Source organism: Tasmannia lanceolata, unplaced genomic scaffold (assembly GCF_043159265.1).
Source record: "Tasmannia lanceolata isolate RefF3 unplaced genomic scaffold, GAP_Taslan_0.1 ptg000013l, whole genome shotgun sequence".
Taxonomy (NCBI): Eukaryota; Viridiplantae; Streptophyta; class Magnoliopsida; order Canellales; family Winteraceae; genus Tasmannia; species Tasmannia lanceolata.
In genome coordinates this window covers 7419923-7437057 of record NW_027518690.1, presented here as the reverse complement: position 1 = coordinate 7437057, position 17135 = coordinate 7419923, and the positions used below count along the sequence as shown (strand labels likewise).

General features: G+C 40.9%; 1 protein-coding gene and 3 pseudogenes across 1 annotated transcript; 1 reads left to right on the top strand and 3 right to left on the bottom strand.

The window, feature by feature from the left end:
- Positions 1-2454: 2454 nt before the first annotated feature.
- On the bottom strand, positions 2455-3261 carry LOC143890920 (piperic acid synthase CYP719A37 pseudogene; annotated as a pseudogene).
- Positions 3262-3363: 102 nt separating this feature from the next.
- On the bottom strand, positions 3364-3750 carry LOC143890919 (cheilanthifoline synthase pseudogene; annotated as a pseudogene).
- Positions 3751-5659: 1909 nt separating this feature from the next.
- Positions 5660-6037, bottom strand: LOC143890918 (pluviatolide synthase pseudogene; annotated as a pseudogene).
- Positions 6038-13047: 7010 nt separating this feature from the next.
- Positions 13048-14083, top strand: LOC143890756 (uncharacterized). The gene has a single exon (XM_077395437.1). The coding sequence runs from the start codon at positions 13213-13215 to the stop codon at positions 14002-14004; it is 792 nt and encodes a 263-aa protein (XP_077251552.1). The 5' UTR covers positions 13048-13212; the 3' UTR covers positions 14005-14083.
- The last annotated feature ends 3052 nt before the right edge of the window (positions 14084-17135 follow it).

Below are 17135 nucleotides of genomic sequence, written 5' to 3'. Positions count from 1 at the left end.
AGATTTTCCCATCAGAGCATGCATATTTTTAAAGTCAATCGGTGGAGTGGGACCGAATTATCAAAATACCATCTAGTTGGACTGATTCAAGGATGTGGCACTACAGGTGCCAATCGTGGGAAGGTAGATGATAACACTTGGAAAATGGAAGATGTGAGAATAAAGTAGCCCAGCATGTAAACCTGACAAACGGGTGGGTCAGGTCGGGTTGACCCGCGGGTCATGCAGGTTGCGGGTCAAAATGACCCACATTCCTACGGGTCAGCAGCCGGTGACCCGTATCCAGTGCGGGTGGGTCGGGTCGACCCACGGGTTGACCTGCAATTTTTTCTAAAACAATGTTTTTCCAAAACAGTGTTTTCTATGTATGAATTCACGCCCTAATTTTCAAAATGGACGGTAAATACTACACCATAGGATGACCCAAACCGTCCATTTGATGTCCCTGGAGGATTGCTTAGGTTGGTTTTTATAGAGAAGGAAAAAAAAAAGACGTTAGGGCGTATCAATCAAAGGGGATTTTTACGAGGATAACGTACGTAAGCAGTGTGGACCAACAACATGGTAGTTTTGGAGGGTTTGGCTATTGATATTGACACTACCATATTTTAAGGGATTTGCTAGCTTCCATCACAAAGGGCATTTCGTGGAGTTTTTGTCGCATGAGAGAGCACCCACCTCAGATGAATTAAATGAATGAGGAAAAATCTGGGACTATGTGGCTGATCTCATGCAACAGATGCTATGCGAAATGCCTTAGCAACTCCCATGTTTTAATAATTGCACAAATGTAGCTTGTCTTTTCGTAATTAATTGGCTTTTAGAGCTTTTGGGGTACCGTCATAGCATCTGACATGTTTATTTTGGGGAACCTTTCCTATAGCCATCCTTCGGCTTCTTATTTTTTGTCACTTTCGCTTGCTATTCACCGCAAGCACTTCCTCACTTTCTCTTGGTTAATGAAGAGATTCTTCAGCTCCAGGAGAGATGGTTGCATTGGCCAACCACGTATAACGGTGATAAATCCACTAAACTCGGGCCTCTGGCCACGGATCATCATACTCCGCATCCGGCTTTCACTAATCTTAGACTTCTCATCTAATTGAGACATCTCATTACATAAGTTTTTAGCTTTAAAAAATAATCAGAGATTGATAAATTACCTTGTGTTAATGAACCGATCTCATTCTCCAAGAACTGCAACCGTGCATCGGTCGCCCGTGGAAAGAGAGATGAGAATGCCTCCCACGCTTCTTTCAGAGTTTTCGCATCTCTAATATGCTCAGTCAACTCCTTCTGTATTGACGCCTTCAATACGTACAACGCTTTTTTGGCACGGATCTTCCACTTCCGCAGCATATCCACTTCCTCTTCTGGTGCCTCGTTGTCATTGTCATTCACTATCTCCCATAGATCCTGGCCTCGAAGATATGACTCCAAGCACAACTTCTAATAGATGTAATTGGTATTGTTGAGATTTTCAACTCCCGCCAACATGCCAACACTGTCCGCCATCTCTTCTTCAACCTCGATATCACCTTGAAGCAACCAAAGAACAAATCCGTATTTCCGCCTCGATATCCCCTCGAAGCAAATCCAAGAACAAACCAATATTCAGACCGAACACCTCGCTCTGATATCAAATGTGAACCTAGAAGAGAGAAATTATTTGCAAAAGAGAAATGTCAGATCCAACAAAAATTTTAAACGTTAAAGAATCACTCTAATATTTTTATTCGCAAGTACTTTATTATATACATCAACTCTGCTAGCTCGGTTGGATAACTTCAACCAAGTTTAGATAAAATCAAACTCTAGTTTCTCCTAAAAAAAACTCTTCTATACGAATCTAGATAAAAAAAACTAGTTCTAGATAAACTCAACCTCTACCTAATGGCTATCCAACTCTAAACAAATAACAAAAATACAAGGACTCTAAGAGATTCGGTGATGATTACACATTCACAAAGGGCTAAATCCCTCATGCAGCGAAGGACCAAGGTCCTTCAACACACTCAGATATTCCCCTACCATCCAAAAAATAAAAAAAAATCAATTAAAGCTAAGAGAACGAGATCTGAATAGACCAAACAGAAATTCTAACATCCTCCTTCCACAACCCTTCCCACAACAACCTCAGATCCCAAGAAACCAGAAAACACTAACCCCCTCTCAAAACACCAGCCAATCAACCCCAAAAGTCCGGCACCACAAACTATTTACAAACTGAAAGACCCCTCATCAGGTTACTATGGGGGTGGGGCATAACAATTTTTAAATGTTACGAGACAAGATGCGGGCTCCAAGAGGGGTCTTCATCACCACAACAAAGTTTAGCTCCTCAGTCAGATCTGGCAGTTGACCGTCAACAGCACTTGACCAGCTAAAAGCATTGACCAAATTAGCAACGGCAAAGGGAACTTGAATCTTAGCCAACTCCATTCCCGCACAAACTCACATCCCTCCTCCAAAGGGAAGAAACCCTTTCTCGAACCCTCCCTTACTTTCTCCACCATTGCCCCAAAACCTCTCTGGCCAAAAACGGTAGGGCTTCTCCCACAACTTGGGGTCATGGTGCACTGCGTAAATGTTCACCATCACTTCCGTGCCGACCCCCACCGTCTCTCCCATCAACTTGGTCTCCTTCGCCACCATGTGAGGCACAACCAATGGCGCTATCGGTTTCATCCTCATTGTCTCCTTCACCCCGGCTTGTAGATAGTGCAACTTACTCATCTCTTCAATCCTTACCACCCTCTCGTGGTTGCCACTTTCGTTGTTTATATTTGTAATCTCTTTGTAGAGCTTGTCTTGAATTTGAGGATTGTGAATTAGGAATGCAAGTGCCCATAGAGTAGTGGAACCCTTACTATTCACTCCAAGAAGGAACATTTCGAACAAGCTGAAGATCGTGACTTGTTCCGGAAAGTTTTGTGACAGGAGGAAGTGCAGGTAGGAATTCGGAGGTGGCGAGGAGAGGTGTGGGCATATCAATTTTTCAATGTTTAGCTTCACTTTGATGACCTGTTTGAAGGTTCGGTTGAGAAAAGGGATGTGCCGAGCAAACGGAAATGCATCCACGACATGACCATGGCTGCTTAATCTGATAGCATCTTCCACTGCTTTATCCATCCCAACCAAGAACAATTCATCTTTGAAATCGGATCCAAAACAAAGGCGACTCAGTAGTCGGATCGTCATTAGCCTTATATGACGAAACGGCTTGACAACGCCGGAATTCTGGTCGGCTTCCTCTTTCATGTTCCGGATTATGAGGCGTATGTCGCTTTCTTGCAACTGGGGTTGGGATGAGATGTTGAGAGGGCCGAGAGGGTTGTTCTGAAGGCCTCGCCGGAGTGCCAGCTAGTGATTGCCAGCGTTGGAGGAAGCAATTGTGTTCCCATTTGCAGTGAAAAGTTTATTGGTGAATGGCACGCTACGAGCAGCATAGTTGCTCGATTTGTTGACTAGCACTTCCCAAGCGAGATCGATATTGCTTACTATGATCATTGGCCACCAGCTTCCTAACCAAATTGTCATCACTTTGCCATGGATTCGGGCTAGTTTGGCCAATGTGACATGGATCAAATATCCACCAATGGATAGCTGGTGCATATTTCCGATTATCGGCAATTTTGTGGGCCCTTTTGGCCATTTCATTGTGTTTTTCGCCGGTGATCTAAATAGTAATCTTGTCAACAACAGGGAGATTGCCACGGTTGTGGACAGGAATGCAATCCATTTCTCCATGTCTTCTTGCTTTCTTTAGTCCATCTCCTCACAACTTTCTTTTATGAGAATTTATATTGCCTAAACTTACCTAACATGTTGTCCAAGCATCAAAATTTTGCTAAGCAATTTTGGGGAAAGCCACTTGGCGGTTCACTTTTTGCGGGAGAGAAAAGCCACCTCAGATGAATTCAAATGAATAAGACAAAATCTACTTTAAAATGACTCTGGGTGGCTGTTCTATCCTTGTTTAAATGACCAATTGGAGAAGATTTTAATTTAAAAAAGGGAGTACCGGCTGACTGGCTCTAGGAAGAAGTAGGGGCTGGGCATAACTTCTTCAAAGATTTAAATAATTCCATTCTTGGGCCCCACCAACAGGGAGACAGAGAGAGAGAGAGAGAGAGAGAGAGAGAGAGAGAGAGAGAGAGAGAGAGAGTATAGTAGTTGTATCAATGTTGTACCGGTTAACAACCGGTAAAAAGGGGGTGAATTTATGGCAACCCTAAAAATGTTATAAGTGACAGATTTCAAAATTCATCCCTTAAAAAAAATATTTTTGAATATTAAAATATTTTTAAAATATTATTAGCGACGAATATCTATATCCATCTCTAAAAATGTAATTTTGTATATTAAAAATACTTTAAAAATATATATATTTTCAGCAACGTCGCTAATACTATATTTTGAGGGACAGATTTCAAAGCCACTAAATTTCTACTAATGGAGACAGTACTAATTTCCAACACAGTAAATCTATCATCGTGATTGATTTTTGGGGAAGGTTATAAATCCATCCCTAAAACGGGTTTAACAGGTTTTTCTGCTCCGTTTGGTTGCCGGAATTTTTTTGGTTCTTTGGATTTCTGTGGAACAAAAAACTCCTTGGGAGATTGGTGGAAAAAAAAAACTCCTTGGAAGTATCCTAGTAAAATAAAATCCCATGTTTGGTTGACCGGACTATGGTGGGAAGAAAAATGCTATGTTTGGTTGCTTGAACTGTTGGGAAGAAAAAAAATTCTTCTGCAAGCTTATTTTTGGTTCTTGGGAGTATTTTTTTTCCCAGGGTAGGGTTTCGTACGGGGTTATTTTGGTTCCTGGGATTCTTTTGGGTCCAGCAACCAAACGTGGGTTTCCTGTAGAAATTTCACAAAAGTCCCAAGAACCAAAAAAATTTCGGCAACCAAACGACTAGTTAGATTTTCGTTCAGAATCTAGCCAAAGAGAAAAAATGTACAAAAAGTAAAGGGCATTTTTACTCTTCACTTTTTGTTTTTGCTTGGTAAAGGCTACTATATTGGCACTACCCCATTTTAATAATTGCACAAGCTCAGCTTGTCTTTTCTTCTTTAAAATTGCTGTCAATTCCCAAAAAGCTTTCAAAAGCCAATTTAAAAAGAAAAGACAATTTGACTGTGCGCCATTTTTAAAACATGGTAGTGCCAATCATGGTTTTAAATTTCGGTTTCGTTACGGATTTTAGACCTCACTGAAATTTCGGCCGAAATTTAAGGAAAATAATAATAATAATTTAAAAATGAGATTTTTTTTTAAAATCCTCGAAAAAAATGAAATTTCGACCGAGTCGAAATAAAGTAATGTTTCGGGTATATGTGATTTCGGTTTCGGTTTCTACTGAAACCCCCGAAACCGAAACCTAAAATTTCGGATTTCGGTCAAAATTTAAAACCATGGTGCCCATATCAATAACCCTCTGTAAATTATGACGTTTAACTTATATCTACGTCTGCTCAAATTTCATCCAAATGGAGTAGTTGTTACTTGTTAATCATCACCGAATGACTCCCACTCACCAATAGTTTATATAGTTTATTTATATTTATATTGAAAATGACACCACTTTGCCAACATTTTAGCCCCTCTTTCTTACAAAACTTAAAAGTCTGTGGGGGTGGGCATATCATTTCTAAATGTTACGAGGCAAGATCCGGGCTACAAGCGGGGTCTTCATCACCACAACAAAGTTTAGCACTGTCATATCTGGCAGTTGACTGTCATAAACTCTTAACCCTCCTCCAAAGGGAAGAAACCCCTTCTCCAACCCTGCATTGCTTTCCCCACCATTTCCCCAAAACCTCTCGGGCCAAAAACTATAGGGCTCCTCCCACAACTTGGGGTCATGGTGCACTGCGTAAATGTTCACCATCACTTCCGTGCCGACCCTCACCGTCTCTCCCATCAACTTTGTCTCCTTCGCTACCATGTGAGGCGCAGCCAATGGCGCTATCGGTTTCATCCTCCTTGTCTCCTTCACCACGGCTTGTAGATAGTGCAACTTACTCATGTTGGGTATATAGTATAACCTAAATATGTTCTAATATAAGCCCAATAAGATAATGGAGCGATGCAGTGGGCCTACATGGGCTAGAGTCCATTAAGCGGTCAATAACCCTAGTGTATCTCTATATAAAGAGGCTGGAGGCAACAAACTAGTTATTCCAAACTAGATACCTAGGGTGTAATGCTTAAGCAACCTTGCTTGACTCTAACAACTCATCTCTTCAATCCTCACCACCCTCTCGTGGTTGCTAAGCAATTTTGGGGAAAGCCACTTGGCGGCTCACTTTTTGCGGGAGAGAAAAGCCACCTCAGATGAATTCAAATGAATTAGACAAAATCTACTTAAAAATGATTCTGTGTGGCTGTTCTATCCTTGTGACCAATTGTGGAAGAGTTTAATTTTAAAAAAGGACGGTTTCTAGTTCAAAACATTCTAGACTTTAGTTTAGTGAATTGCCACACAATTTCACGGAAAGCCATTTCCCGGCTCACTTTTTAGCAGATTTTGTCTTGTTCATTTAATTCGTGGAAAGTGATTAGAGCTTAAGCAACGGTTGTTGATTTAGGATTTAATGAAAAGAATGATTACTCAAAAAGTTACTTCTAGTATCAATGGTCTAAGGATGTTTTGGGTCCCACAAGGGGGCATGATCGATGACCATTGATCTTGTGGAAGATAAATAAGATCTTGGTCATATCCTAAACGGGCATCCCTTGCGTAAGATAATGGACTACATAATCCTTTCTTGGTTGAACCCTAAATGGTATTTGTTGGATCAAGGTCCTAGGCCATCCGATCAAGTTGTTCTCATTGGCATTTTGGCTCTACTTATGCCTGTAGTTAAGATCAACGGATTAGATCATATACAAGAAGCTGAGGTGGGCCCATGGCTATCTTTTATGAAGGTTGGTAACAATTGCGGCAACATGATTTTTTTTACTTTAGAACATTTACCGACGCTCCCTAAAATGTGCTGGTATGATTTTTACCGGCAGATTTTATGGACTGCCCATATATATTCGCCGGTAAAAAAAAGTAGGTTTATACCGATGGTCCCTAAAAACAGGTGGTATATAGTGTTTTTACAGGTAGACAATAAGTGCCACCAGTATATGTCCCCGGAAAATACTACAAGAAAAAAACATAGAAATTTAGTAATTTTATTCACTTGCGATCTATTTATGAGTAATTTCAATTACCGGTGTCTATTTTGAGAGAGAGAGAGAGAGAGAGAGAGAGAGAGAGAGAGAGAGAGAGAGAGAGAGTAGTTGTACCAGTGTAGTACCGGTCAACAACCGGCAAATGTGGGGGATCAATTTATCCCGGAAGGGGTGAATTTATCACAGCCCTAAAAATATTTTTAAAAATATTATAAGCGTATATCAAAATTCGTTCCTAAAATTATAATTTTTGGTATATTAAAATATTTTAGAAATATTGTTAGTGATGGATTTCTAAATCCATCCGGGTCAAACAGGCTTGGTCAAAATGACCCGGAAAATTTTACGGGTCACTAAACTTGGACCCGCGGGTCACCCGCTTTATTACAACGAATTCTAGTTTTGTTTAAAAACTTCTTTGCCACTGCCGTATGCTAAGACACTGACATGAGATGTGGCGAATATATCATTTCCCTCATCAAAAAGGTCGCCCACATTATTCTAGAAAAAGTAAAGAGAAAATTTTGCAGTGACAAAATTGTCCTCTACCCACCATGAAAGAATTAATTTAAATGTTAGCTAAAAGAAGGGTAGTTTGGGTATTAGGGGATCATTACTGCCATCACTATGACAGCTGGGAAGTGGGATTTTATTAATGTGATGAAAATACCCTCACAAGTTTCAGGTATTTTTGTCACATATCCTTTATTCCTCTCCCAAAAAAAGTATCGCATTTTTTAACATGCACCCGCGGGTCCACCTGGCCCGGACCAGTTTTGACAGGCTTGGTGGACCCGCCGGTCAATTTAAAACGGGTCACGATATTGGGACCTGGACCCGGACCTAGAAATTACGGGCGAGCCGGGTCGAGCCGCGGGTCCGTGTCACTTCTTGCCAGGTCTAAGTACTTAGACGGTTTGTAATGATTTTTAAGTGGGCCCCACCTAAGTTCAATAAGGAATTGAGGTTTCTTTGGCCCATGTAGAGACAATATATTAGATACTGGGATTGAATTTAAGTGTGGACCCCACCTAAATTCAAAAGAAATTGAGGCTTCTTTGTACCATGGAGCCCATGGGCCATGGGCAACCAATCAAATATACGGTTCTAACCAAACAAAGTTGTAGGGCAACGTCTCAAGGAATATTGGTCACACAGATAAGGCGTGTACAAACAGTTCGTTGAGGAAAAAAGAATCCTTGCATATATAGTACTGAAATTTGGAGGGTCGAGTCAACTCACTAGAGTAATCAATTTTTGAAGCATAAAGTTGAAATCTCTTGGTTTATAATGGGGGCTGATATATTCGCCCCCTGCAAGGATAAATTCACCCCACTTTAGCCAGTGTCAAGCTAAGCCGGTATAACATACCCATTAGAGCCGGCCAGTACTCTCTCTCTCTCTCTCTCTCTCTCTCTCTCTCTCTCTCTCTCTCTCCACCTTTATGAGGCCAGTGATGAATGGTTTCGTTCTTTGAAGGTTGAAACTGTTGGTGGTCAAACCCAGCTAAGCGAACGAATAGTTGTGATGTCACGGGTCCCCCATCATCCAGCAAGAACGTAAGCTCAACCTGTGACCTACGCTCACACACAAACGGTTATGGACCACTTGGAGTTGGAACTCCGGAGGAACCCTCAGATTTCTCAAGTCAGTTTCGAGATCAACAAACTGAACAAACTGAGAGCTTAGTATAGGAAGATAGAGTGTTACCTCGGATTTGGGAGGGGGGGGGAGGGTTTTCTTTTATAGACGGAGGTTCCAGGTTCCCAAGTGTGACGAGACGACGACAGTGTCACCGTGCTATTCGTTTTTACATGGTGCCGACACCTGGCAAGGTATGGCCACCGAGGTATATATGGAGTTGATTGGACGCTCTTGGGGCATGACACTATCTCTGGGGCGGCATGTAGAAAGAGCGGAGATGATCGGGTGTTGTCCTCCCTTTTAGGCAATTAGCAGATGTGTCATATCCGCTGTGAGGCAGCGTGCACTGGTGAGGTGGTGGACAAGTATTGTACAGTATGGTCCTGGAGGAAGGTGGATATCAGTAGGTTGACAGGTTATGGTGGTCCGCTATGCCTGGAGATGGCCATGTGTAGGAGATGGAACAGCTACTACGGCTGAGGATGGGATGAGTTCAAACTAGTAATACCCAAAACTATCCCCTAGGGTAAATTCATTTCCCTCTAATGAGGAGGGTATTTTTGTCCCCCCAATTAAGTGATTAGGGTTGCACAAAGTTAGGTATTTCTTAAACTTAGTATAAATACCTAACTTTGTGCAAATCCCACAGAGGAAACCCTAAACCAAGGAGAAACGGCAGTAGTAGAAGAGATCATGTGGAGAGCTTAGAAGGAGTGAATCTTGAAGTCAAAGATCGTGATCTAGGTAAGAACTCCTTCTCAGTTACAAGAATATATTCTTTTGGTTGCAAAAGTTGAGAGTTTCTCCCGTTTAATGATTCGATTTCCTTGTACCTTCTTCCTTGATTGTTTCTTCTCGCGTCAAACGATGTTCTTAGGGTCTGATCATCACAGAGACTCCGTAGAACTAAGGTTTGAATGTTTTCAATGTCCGAGGAAGAAGATGCAATGCTTTTCGCACAAAAACCTAGATCTCCACCGATCATCGTCCAAAGGGTTTCTAACTGCCGGATTGGATTTGTTGGAGCCCTTCCGTCATCACTCGGATGATCGGTGTGTGAGTTGTGGTCGCAACGTTAATATGTTCTACCACAAAAATCACCTCCATTGGATGTTTGATCTATAAAGATTTCTATATGGGGTAATTTATCTATAGATTGAGGGGTTAGAATCATCCAATGGAGCTGATTTTTGTGGCACGGTCTAGTAATATTAAGGCCCAACAACTACTGAATAGTTTCGATTTTCAAGAAAGGTGGGCTTCAATATATTTTTCAAAATATATGCTCACCTACTAACATACCAAATAGGCACTGCGGTACCTCACCTACATGCATACATCATATAACGCATAATTTTTTTTGAAAATTCACTAGGTTGCTTTGTTTGACGATCCAGACTATTCATTTGTTGAGCTTCAATGTAAACAGTTTGTGCTAGACGATCCTAACCCTTTGATCTAATACGATGAGAACATATTTGAAGCTCCATGGATCAAATAGTTAGGATCATGGAAGGGAGATGTTTTTTTGGGCAACGCCTATATAAATTTACATTGGGTCGCAACAGATGACTGGTTAGGATATTCAAACAAAGTAAGCCCACGTTTTTTCTAAAATAATACATGTATATAGAATCATAGTATCCACCTCCTCCAAAGATCTAAACCATTCACTGTTGGGCCCTACTTGTGTTTAGAGAGAGAGAGAGAGAGAGAGAGTATTGGTTGTGAGAATAGAGTTTTTATATGGAGTAAGCCCGTATAGCCCTGTAATTTTCAAAATGGACTAACGCGTTGTATATTCAGCAAGAAATTATCTATGTTGGGTTTGTATTATCTATTCATAAGTTGTTGTCTATATGATTCATTTTGGGGGTACGAAGAGATATTAAAATCAGGTCTCCTGATGAGTGCGCATGTTTAAATTCGTTAGCTGTCAAATACAGTGGTGGGGCCCAATTCCTAACTCACTACTTAATTCATCCACTATTAAACTTAGGTGTCTTATTGAACTAACTTAGGCATCTAATCGGAAGATGCTAAAAGGGTCACCTTTTACACTCGTTGTCATAGCACATTTGTTATAGGGATGGAGAGCATAGGTCCGGTAAAATGCTACTGAGATCAGCTTCAAGGTTTTTTTTTGTACTACTGATTTGGGTAATGGTATCGGCAAGACCATGTTTTCATAATGTGGCCAACTCAACTTGTTTTTTGCCTTTTGAATTGGTTAATGAAAGCCTTTTTGGGAACGCTAATATCCTTTCACATCTGGTTAAACAATATTAGATAAAGACGAGTTCATCTTGTTTTCAGAACGAGCTAGTCTCAATCCTTTGCGCCTCTCTTGGGTCCGATCGGGGGCGGTTTGGCCACCATTGGGGCCGCAGCCGGTGGAGAAGCTTCTTGTGCACGTATAACAAACCTTCTAGAAGTGGAGTTATTATTGGAGAAGAAGAATATGGAGGCGTGAGAGGTGGTGGTGGGAATGTTAGAGGTGAGAACACAGTTAGAGGCTATAGAAGCCATGTTAGAGGTGGCCATATCTCCTGTGTCTTAGATATGTGTAGTACAACAAGTGATTGTAGAGATGAAATGAAAGAGAAAATAGTTAAAAACTTAGACCTCAAACAAACTAGTTTTCCTAGGTAAATTATCTACACATTGAAGAAACGGTAGGATTTTGGCCATTAGGATTGTGCCACGTGGACATCATATCCATTTGCTGTGGATAATGCTATCTCCCTTAGGCCTTGTTTGGATTGCAGGTATTTTCTGAAAAAGAAAACTTTTTCTAAAGTTTCTTACTTTTTCATTGTTTGATTACATATAATGTATGTAATTTTAGCCAAAGCAGTTCAAAATTTACTTAGAGGGACCTTCAATTTATAATGATATCCCCTAAATAAGCCATAACTATATTATTTTCAAACATATCGTGGAAATGAAAAAAATTTCCTAGGAAAGGAAATTTTGTACTACGAGCAGAGTTTTTCCTACAATCCAATCTTTACGAAGATGGGCTCTCAGTTCTACAGAAGTTTTAGGAAAAAGAAATAGGAAGATGGGTTTTGGGTTGTTTGGAAATCATTTGAGATATGGTCTCCATGTGGCAAAAACATACGTGAGGTAGAGTCGTTTGGTGATCCAAACCATTCATCTGATCTGATAGATGAATAGGCCTAGTACAGTATAACCCTCAAATTTGTGGAGATTTTTCTACTGTGGGCTCCCTATTTTCTGAACCGTCCATTGGGATTCTTCCTCGCTATTTATATGGTGGTTGGCCGTGCACGTTGTTTGGGTGATCCAAACCATTCATTTGTTGGGACCTAATGTAGATTGGGTGTACCTTGAAAAATCTTCTCCATGGGATGATCCTAACCCTCTGATATGTGGAGGTTTCTATACTGTGCCGTCAATTTTAAAACTCCACAAATCAGAGGGTGTCTACATCAGGGCCCAACAAATGAACGCAACGTGGCCCCATTGTATTTGTTGGCTGCACATGCATGCGTGGCTGTCAACCATATAATTTCTTGCTGAATATACATATAAGGAACTGATTTCTGAATATTTATCTTAGAAAGTCACGTGCAAAACCAACGCGTCCCCCCCCACGGCTTACGTCACCCCTTCCACAAAAAGAAAGACACAACTCAAAACGGGAAGCCACAAACTGAAAAAAGAAAAGAAAAAACTGACGTCAGAAAAGTAGGGGCGCCCGACAGAGGCCGTACGGGTACGGGTCGACCCGCTTGACCGGGTCACTTCTTGCCAGGTCTTCTTGCCAGGTCTAAGTACGTAGTAATGATTTTTAAGTGGGACCCACCTAAATTCAATGAGGAATTAAGGTTTCTTTGGGCCATGGAGAGGCCACAAATTAGATAGCTGAGATTGAATTTAAGTGTGGGCCCCACCTAAATTCAAAAGAAGTCGAGGTTTCTTTGGGCCATGGAGAACCAACAAAATAGACGTTTCTGACCATTAAACAAAGTTTTAGGGCCCACGCCTCAAGGAATACTGCTCACACAGATGAGGCGTGTAAAAACAATCGCGCTATGTGGAATCAAAAGAGTTCCTTTCACACGTGGACCATCATTCCTCATTGCTTACGTCAGCCATTCTAGATAATGGAAGACGCAACTCAAAACGGGAAGTCACAGACGGTAAAAAAAACTGACGTCAGAAATGCCACGTGCCTAACACCGTCCAACCAAATATAGATGAATCTTCTAGCTAGTCCGCGTAGGATAACTGTAATCAGCTGGCAATCCACGTAAGCACTCCTCCTTCCTTATAAATCCCCCTTCAAATTCCCTCTCCCTCTCTCCTATATTCCCCTACATGAGAAACAAATAGACAGAGAACGCAATGGAAAAAGAAGCAAAAGGCAAAGCAAAAGGCAAAGCAAAACAATCATCAACCTCCAAAAGGCTCAAAATATCAGAATCTTCACAAACACAACAAGAAGACACATCAAACTCCCCTTTTCAAATCTCCGGCGAACGCGAGGCCGAGATCATGGTATCCGCCTTAACCCATGTTATCTCCGGAGGTGGTGATATTGCCGAAACCACACCATTCCCATTCCAATTCCAATCACCTCCAATCGACATTGCCGAGACCGCCCCATTCCAAATCCAATCACCTCCTATAGACATTCCAATGAGCTCTACCTCACAACAAACTAGTAGTAGTAATAAGAAGTATAGGGGCGTCCGACGCAGGCCGTGGGGCAAATGGGCTGCGGAGATTAGGGACCCCCGTAGAGCGGTTCGAGTCTGGTTAGGCACATTTGATACAGCCGAAGATGCCGCTAGAGCTTACGATAATGCGGCGATCGAATTCCGTGGGCCCCGTGCGAAGCTCAATTTTCCTTTCCCTGAAAACCCACCTCCACAACAGTATAATCAACAACAACAACATCAGCCAATATTACCTTATGAACATCCCAATCCTACAGTTTCTTTTCCTTCTCAGATGCATTTTCCGGCACCGATTGAAAACCAACAAGAGAATCATCCCTTTGGCTTTCTTGGAATAGATGAATTTCAGGATTGGATGAGAATGGAAGGGGAGGAATTTCCTGTATTCACTTCAACTGCTGCTGCTACCACTGCTACTAGTGTAACTAGTACTGGAATGGACTTTCCACCTCCATGAATGATCACACCCCCATTAGATTTGTTTCACATATGCATACCAATATTTTTATTCATTATATAGAAACGTTTATTAAAAAGTAGGAGTGAATAAAGTATTTTTTTGTCTTATTTGGAGCCTTGAATATGAAATCTTGCCCGTATTTCTCTAATCTCTTAATCAATGGTTGGATCATCCTCATCTCACTAGGGCCATGGAATTTAAGGAAGGCGGTTTGGATTATTTTTTAAGTGGGCCCCATCTAAAGTCAGCAACGATTTTAGTTTTGTTTGTGTGGTGGAGTTCATGGTGGGCCTACAAAGTAAATGAAAATCAGTTTGAATCCCCTAAATAAATGACAATCAGTAAAAGACCCAATTATTTGCTGATTCAAATCTACACGGAAAGATATCAAGATTCAGTTCTAGTTTACTGGTTGTTAGACACAGGTCACACAAACAGTAAAATGGGGCAAAATAGAAAAGCAGGGGGGCGAATTTATCATTACTTTTGTTATTATTATTATTATTTTTAAATAAATGTGGCTCTGCCGGCTTTAGATTATGACAACAGGTTGAGTTCAAAGACCTAGGTCAATTCTTAGGTCCAATGATTGGTTTTGGACTCGCATTCAAGTCACATCAAACCAGGTTGAGTTCAAACACCTACGTCTATTCTTGGATCCTAACCCTCCGATCTTAATGTTAGAGGTTTGATCCTAACCCTCAATAGATCAGAGGGTTAAGACCAACCTATGGAAATGATTTTTGGGGCACAACCTATTTAGGCTGTGGCCCATCTAATGGACGGTCTGGATCATCCCATGGTGCGGGCCATACCGTACTTTTAATAAAGTGAGAAGTGCCCTCATCAAAATACTATTACTGATAACATTCCCCTAGGTTTATTATCCAAAGCAAAATAAAGAGAACTAATGGAGTTTTTTTTCCTAATGGCAATGGCAATGGCAATGGATATGAACTTTTACCATTTGGAAGGCTTGGGGAAGAAGAAGATAAACAGTGAAAAGGGTAGGTGAAATGGCATTGGGATCCGTGCCTAAAGGTGGAGGGAAAAGCAAGAGGAGTATTCTTGTCCTAGAACTACTTTAAAAGTACCTGACATCCCCTCTTTCGTGATTTCAAAAGTGTACCCCTGATTGATAATTTCAGTAAAACTTTGCATTTTTTAAATAATTTTCCCTAAATGAAACAGTTCTCATGGAGGCTAAAATAAATAAATATATAAATAAATAATTTCTCATGGAGGGTCAGGACCATTAGGAAATTTCAAAATGGAAGCTCTATCATCGTGGTGGAAAGCCCATAACCGTACTACAATTTGTAGTTACAGTACTAGCAGTTGAAGTGAATATAGGAAATCCTTCCACGTCCATTCCAACCAATCTTTAAATTCCTCTATCCCAGCCAAATCAAAGGGATCATTCTCTTGTTAATTCTCAAGTACCACGGGTGCAGCCACATGAATCTGAGATGGAAAAGAAACTGCAAGATTTGGGTGTTGATATTGTTGATTATATTGTTCTTGTGGTGGGTTTTTTGAGAAAGGAAAATTGAGCTTTGCACGGGCCCCACGGAATTCGATCGCCGCATTATCGTAAGTCCGAGCTACATCTTCCACGTTGTCAAATGTGCCTAACCAGACTCGAACCGCTCTACAGGGGTCTCTAAATCTCGGCTGCCCATTTACTCCACGGCCTCTGCTGGACGCCCCTATACTTCTTATTCGCCATTGTCCTACTAATTTCCACTTGGGACATGAAAAAATGGCACCCTAAGCAAACATTAATACCGCAATATTGACAAGTAGGAATAGATGAAAGACTAGTCTCTTTTGCAGTGCAACTCGTGGCATTCTCCTGACCCATCAAATGGATGGTTTGGATCAGCCTATGGTGTGAGCCGGACAGTCCATTTTGAAAAATACAAATACTAGAGTGTACGGGCTTACACCATAAAAAAACTCTATTCTTAAAAACATTACTCTCTCTCTCTCTCTCTCTCTCTAAACACAAATCCTTAGTAGGACCCAACAATGTATGGTTTAGATCTTTGAAATAGGTGGATACTAAAAACATGTACTTTATTTTTTATTTTTAAAAACCAGTCATTTGTTGCGACCCAATTAAAATATATATAGGCGTTGCCCAAAAAACATCTCCCTTTGATGATCCTAACTATTTGATCCATGGAGATTCATATATGTTCTCATCGTATTAGATCGGAGGGTTAAGATCGTCTAGCACAAACTGTTTAGAATGAAGCTCAACAAATGAATAGTCTAGATCTTAGAACAAAGCAACCTAGTGTAAAATACTCATATTTTGTGGCTTGATTATCAAAACATGTGTAAGATATCATTTCCAAGTTTGAGTCGACCATTTGTGGTATGAACCTTTCATTAACTTTTATAAAAAAATCGGTTGCGGTGGTATGAACCCCATCTGTGGTATGAACCGCTTTACGGCTTCTCTTTTTGAGTGAAGGTTATATATTTTTGGTTGGATGATGTAAGCAGTGAGGAACAAGGACACGGTCAAAGTCATATGTTTGTACCACTTTTATTCCCTAAGTAAGCCCCACCTTAGTGTATTCAATTATTGAGAATTTATATGACTACACTTGTAGACTACACATGCATGAACCAAGGAAGAAAATACTCTGGGATTGGTGACTGGTCTTGTTTCCACAAAGCAAAACCTTCATTAACTTTTATAAAAGTCGGTTTGTCTTTTTTCCACTTAAAATTAGAGTCGACCTCAGGAGAGGCCTTGAGTATTTCAGGAATATATTTACCCATTTTGACAAGATTTTCACTCTCCCTTTCTCTCTTGTGTCTTTACTTGAGAATACTCTTGAGAGACCTTAGGGCTTTTACTTGTTCATCTTTTCTTGAGAGAGAGTGGGTGCTTTTTACTTGTCTCATTGACGAATCCACTATCTTCTTCCAAGGAACTTAAATACGGCGTTCCTTCCGTCAAGTACAATCCGAGCGTCCAAGCTCCAAGAGTCTTAAATACGACGCCCTTTGTTGCCAAATACAATGAAGTGAAGAAGGATGTTGCTCACTTGCCTCTAGATAGGCTGATTAAAACTTGAGAAGAGTGGAGTAGCTCTTGGGGTTAAGACTGA

Excerpts from the sequence above, each read along its gene's own strand:
- LOC143890756 (XM_077395437.1), top strand. The coding sequence starts at position 13,213 with ATGGAAAAAGAAGCAAAAGGCAAAGCAAAAGGCAAAGCAAAACAATCA.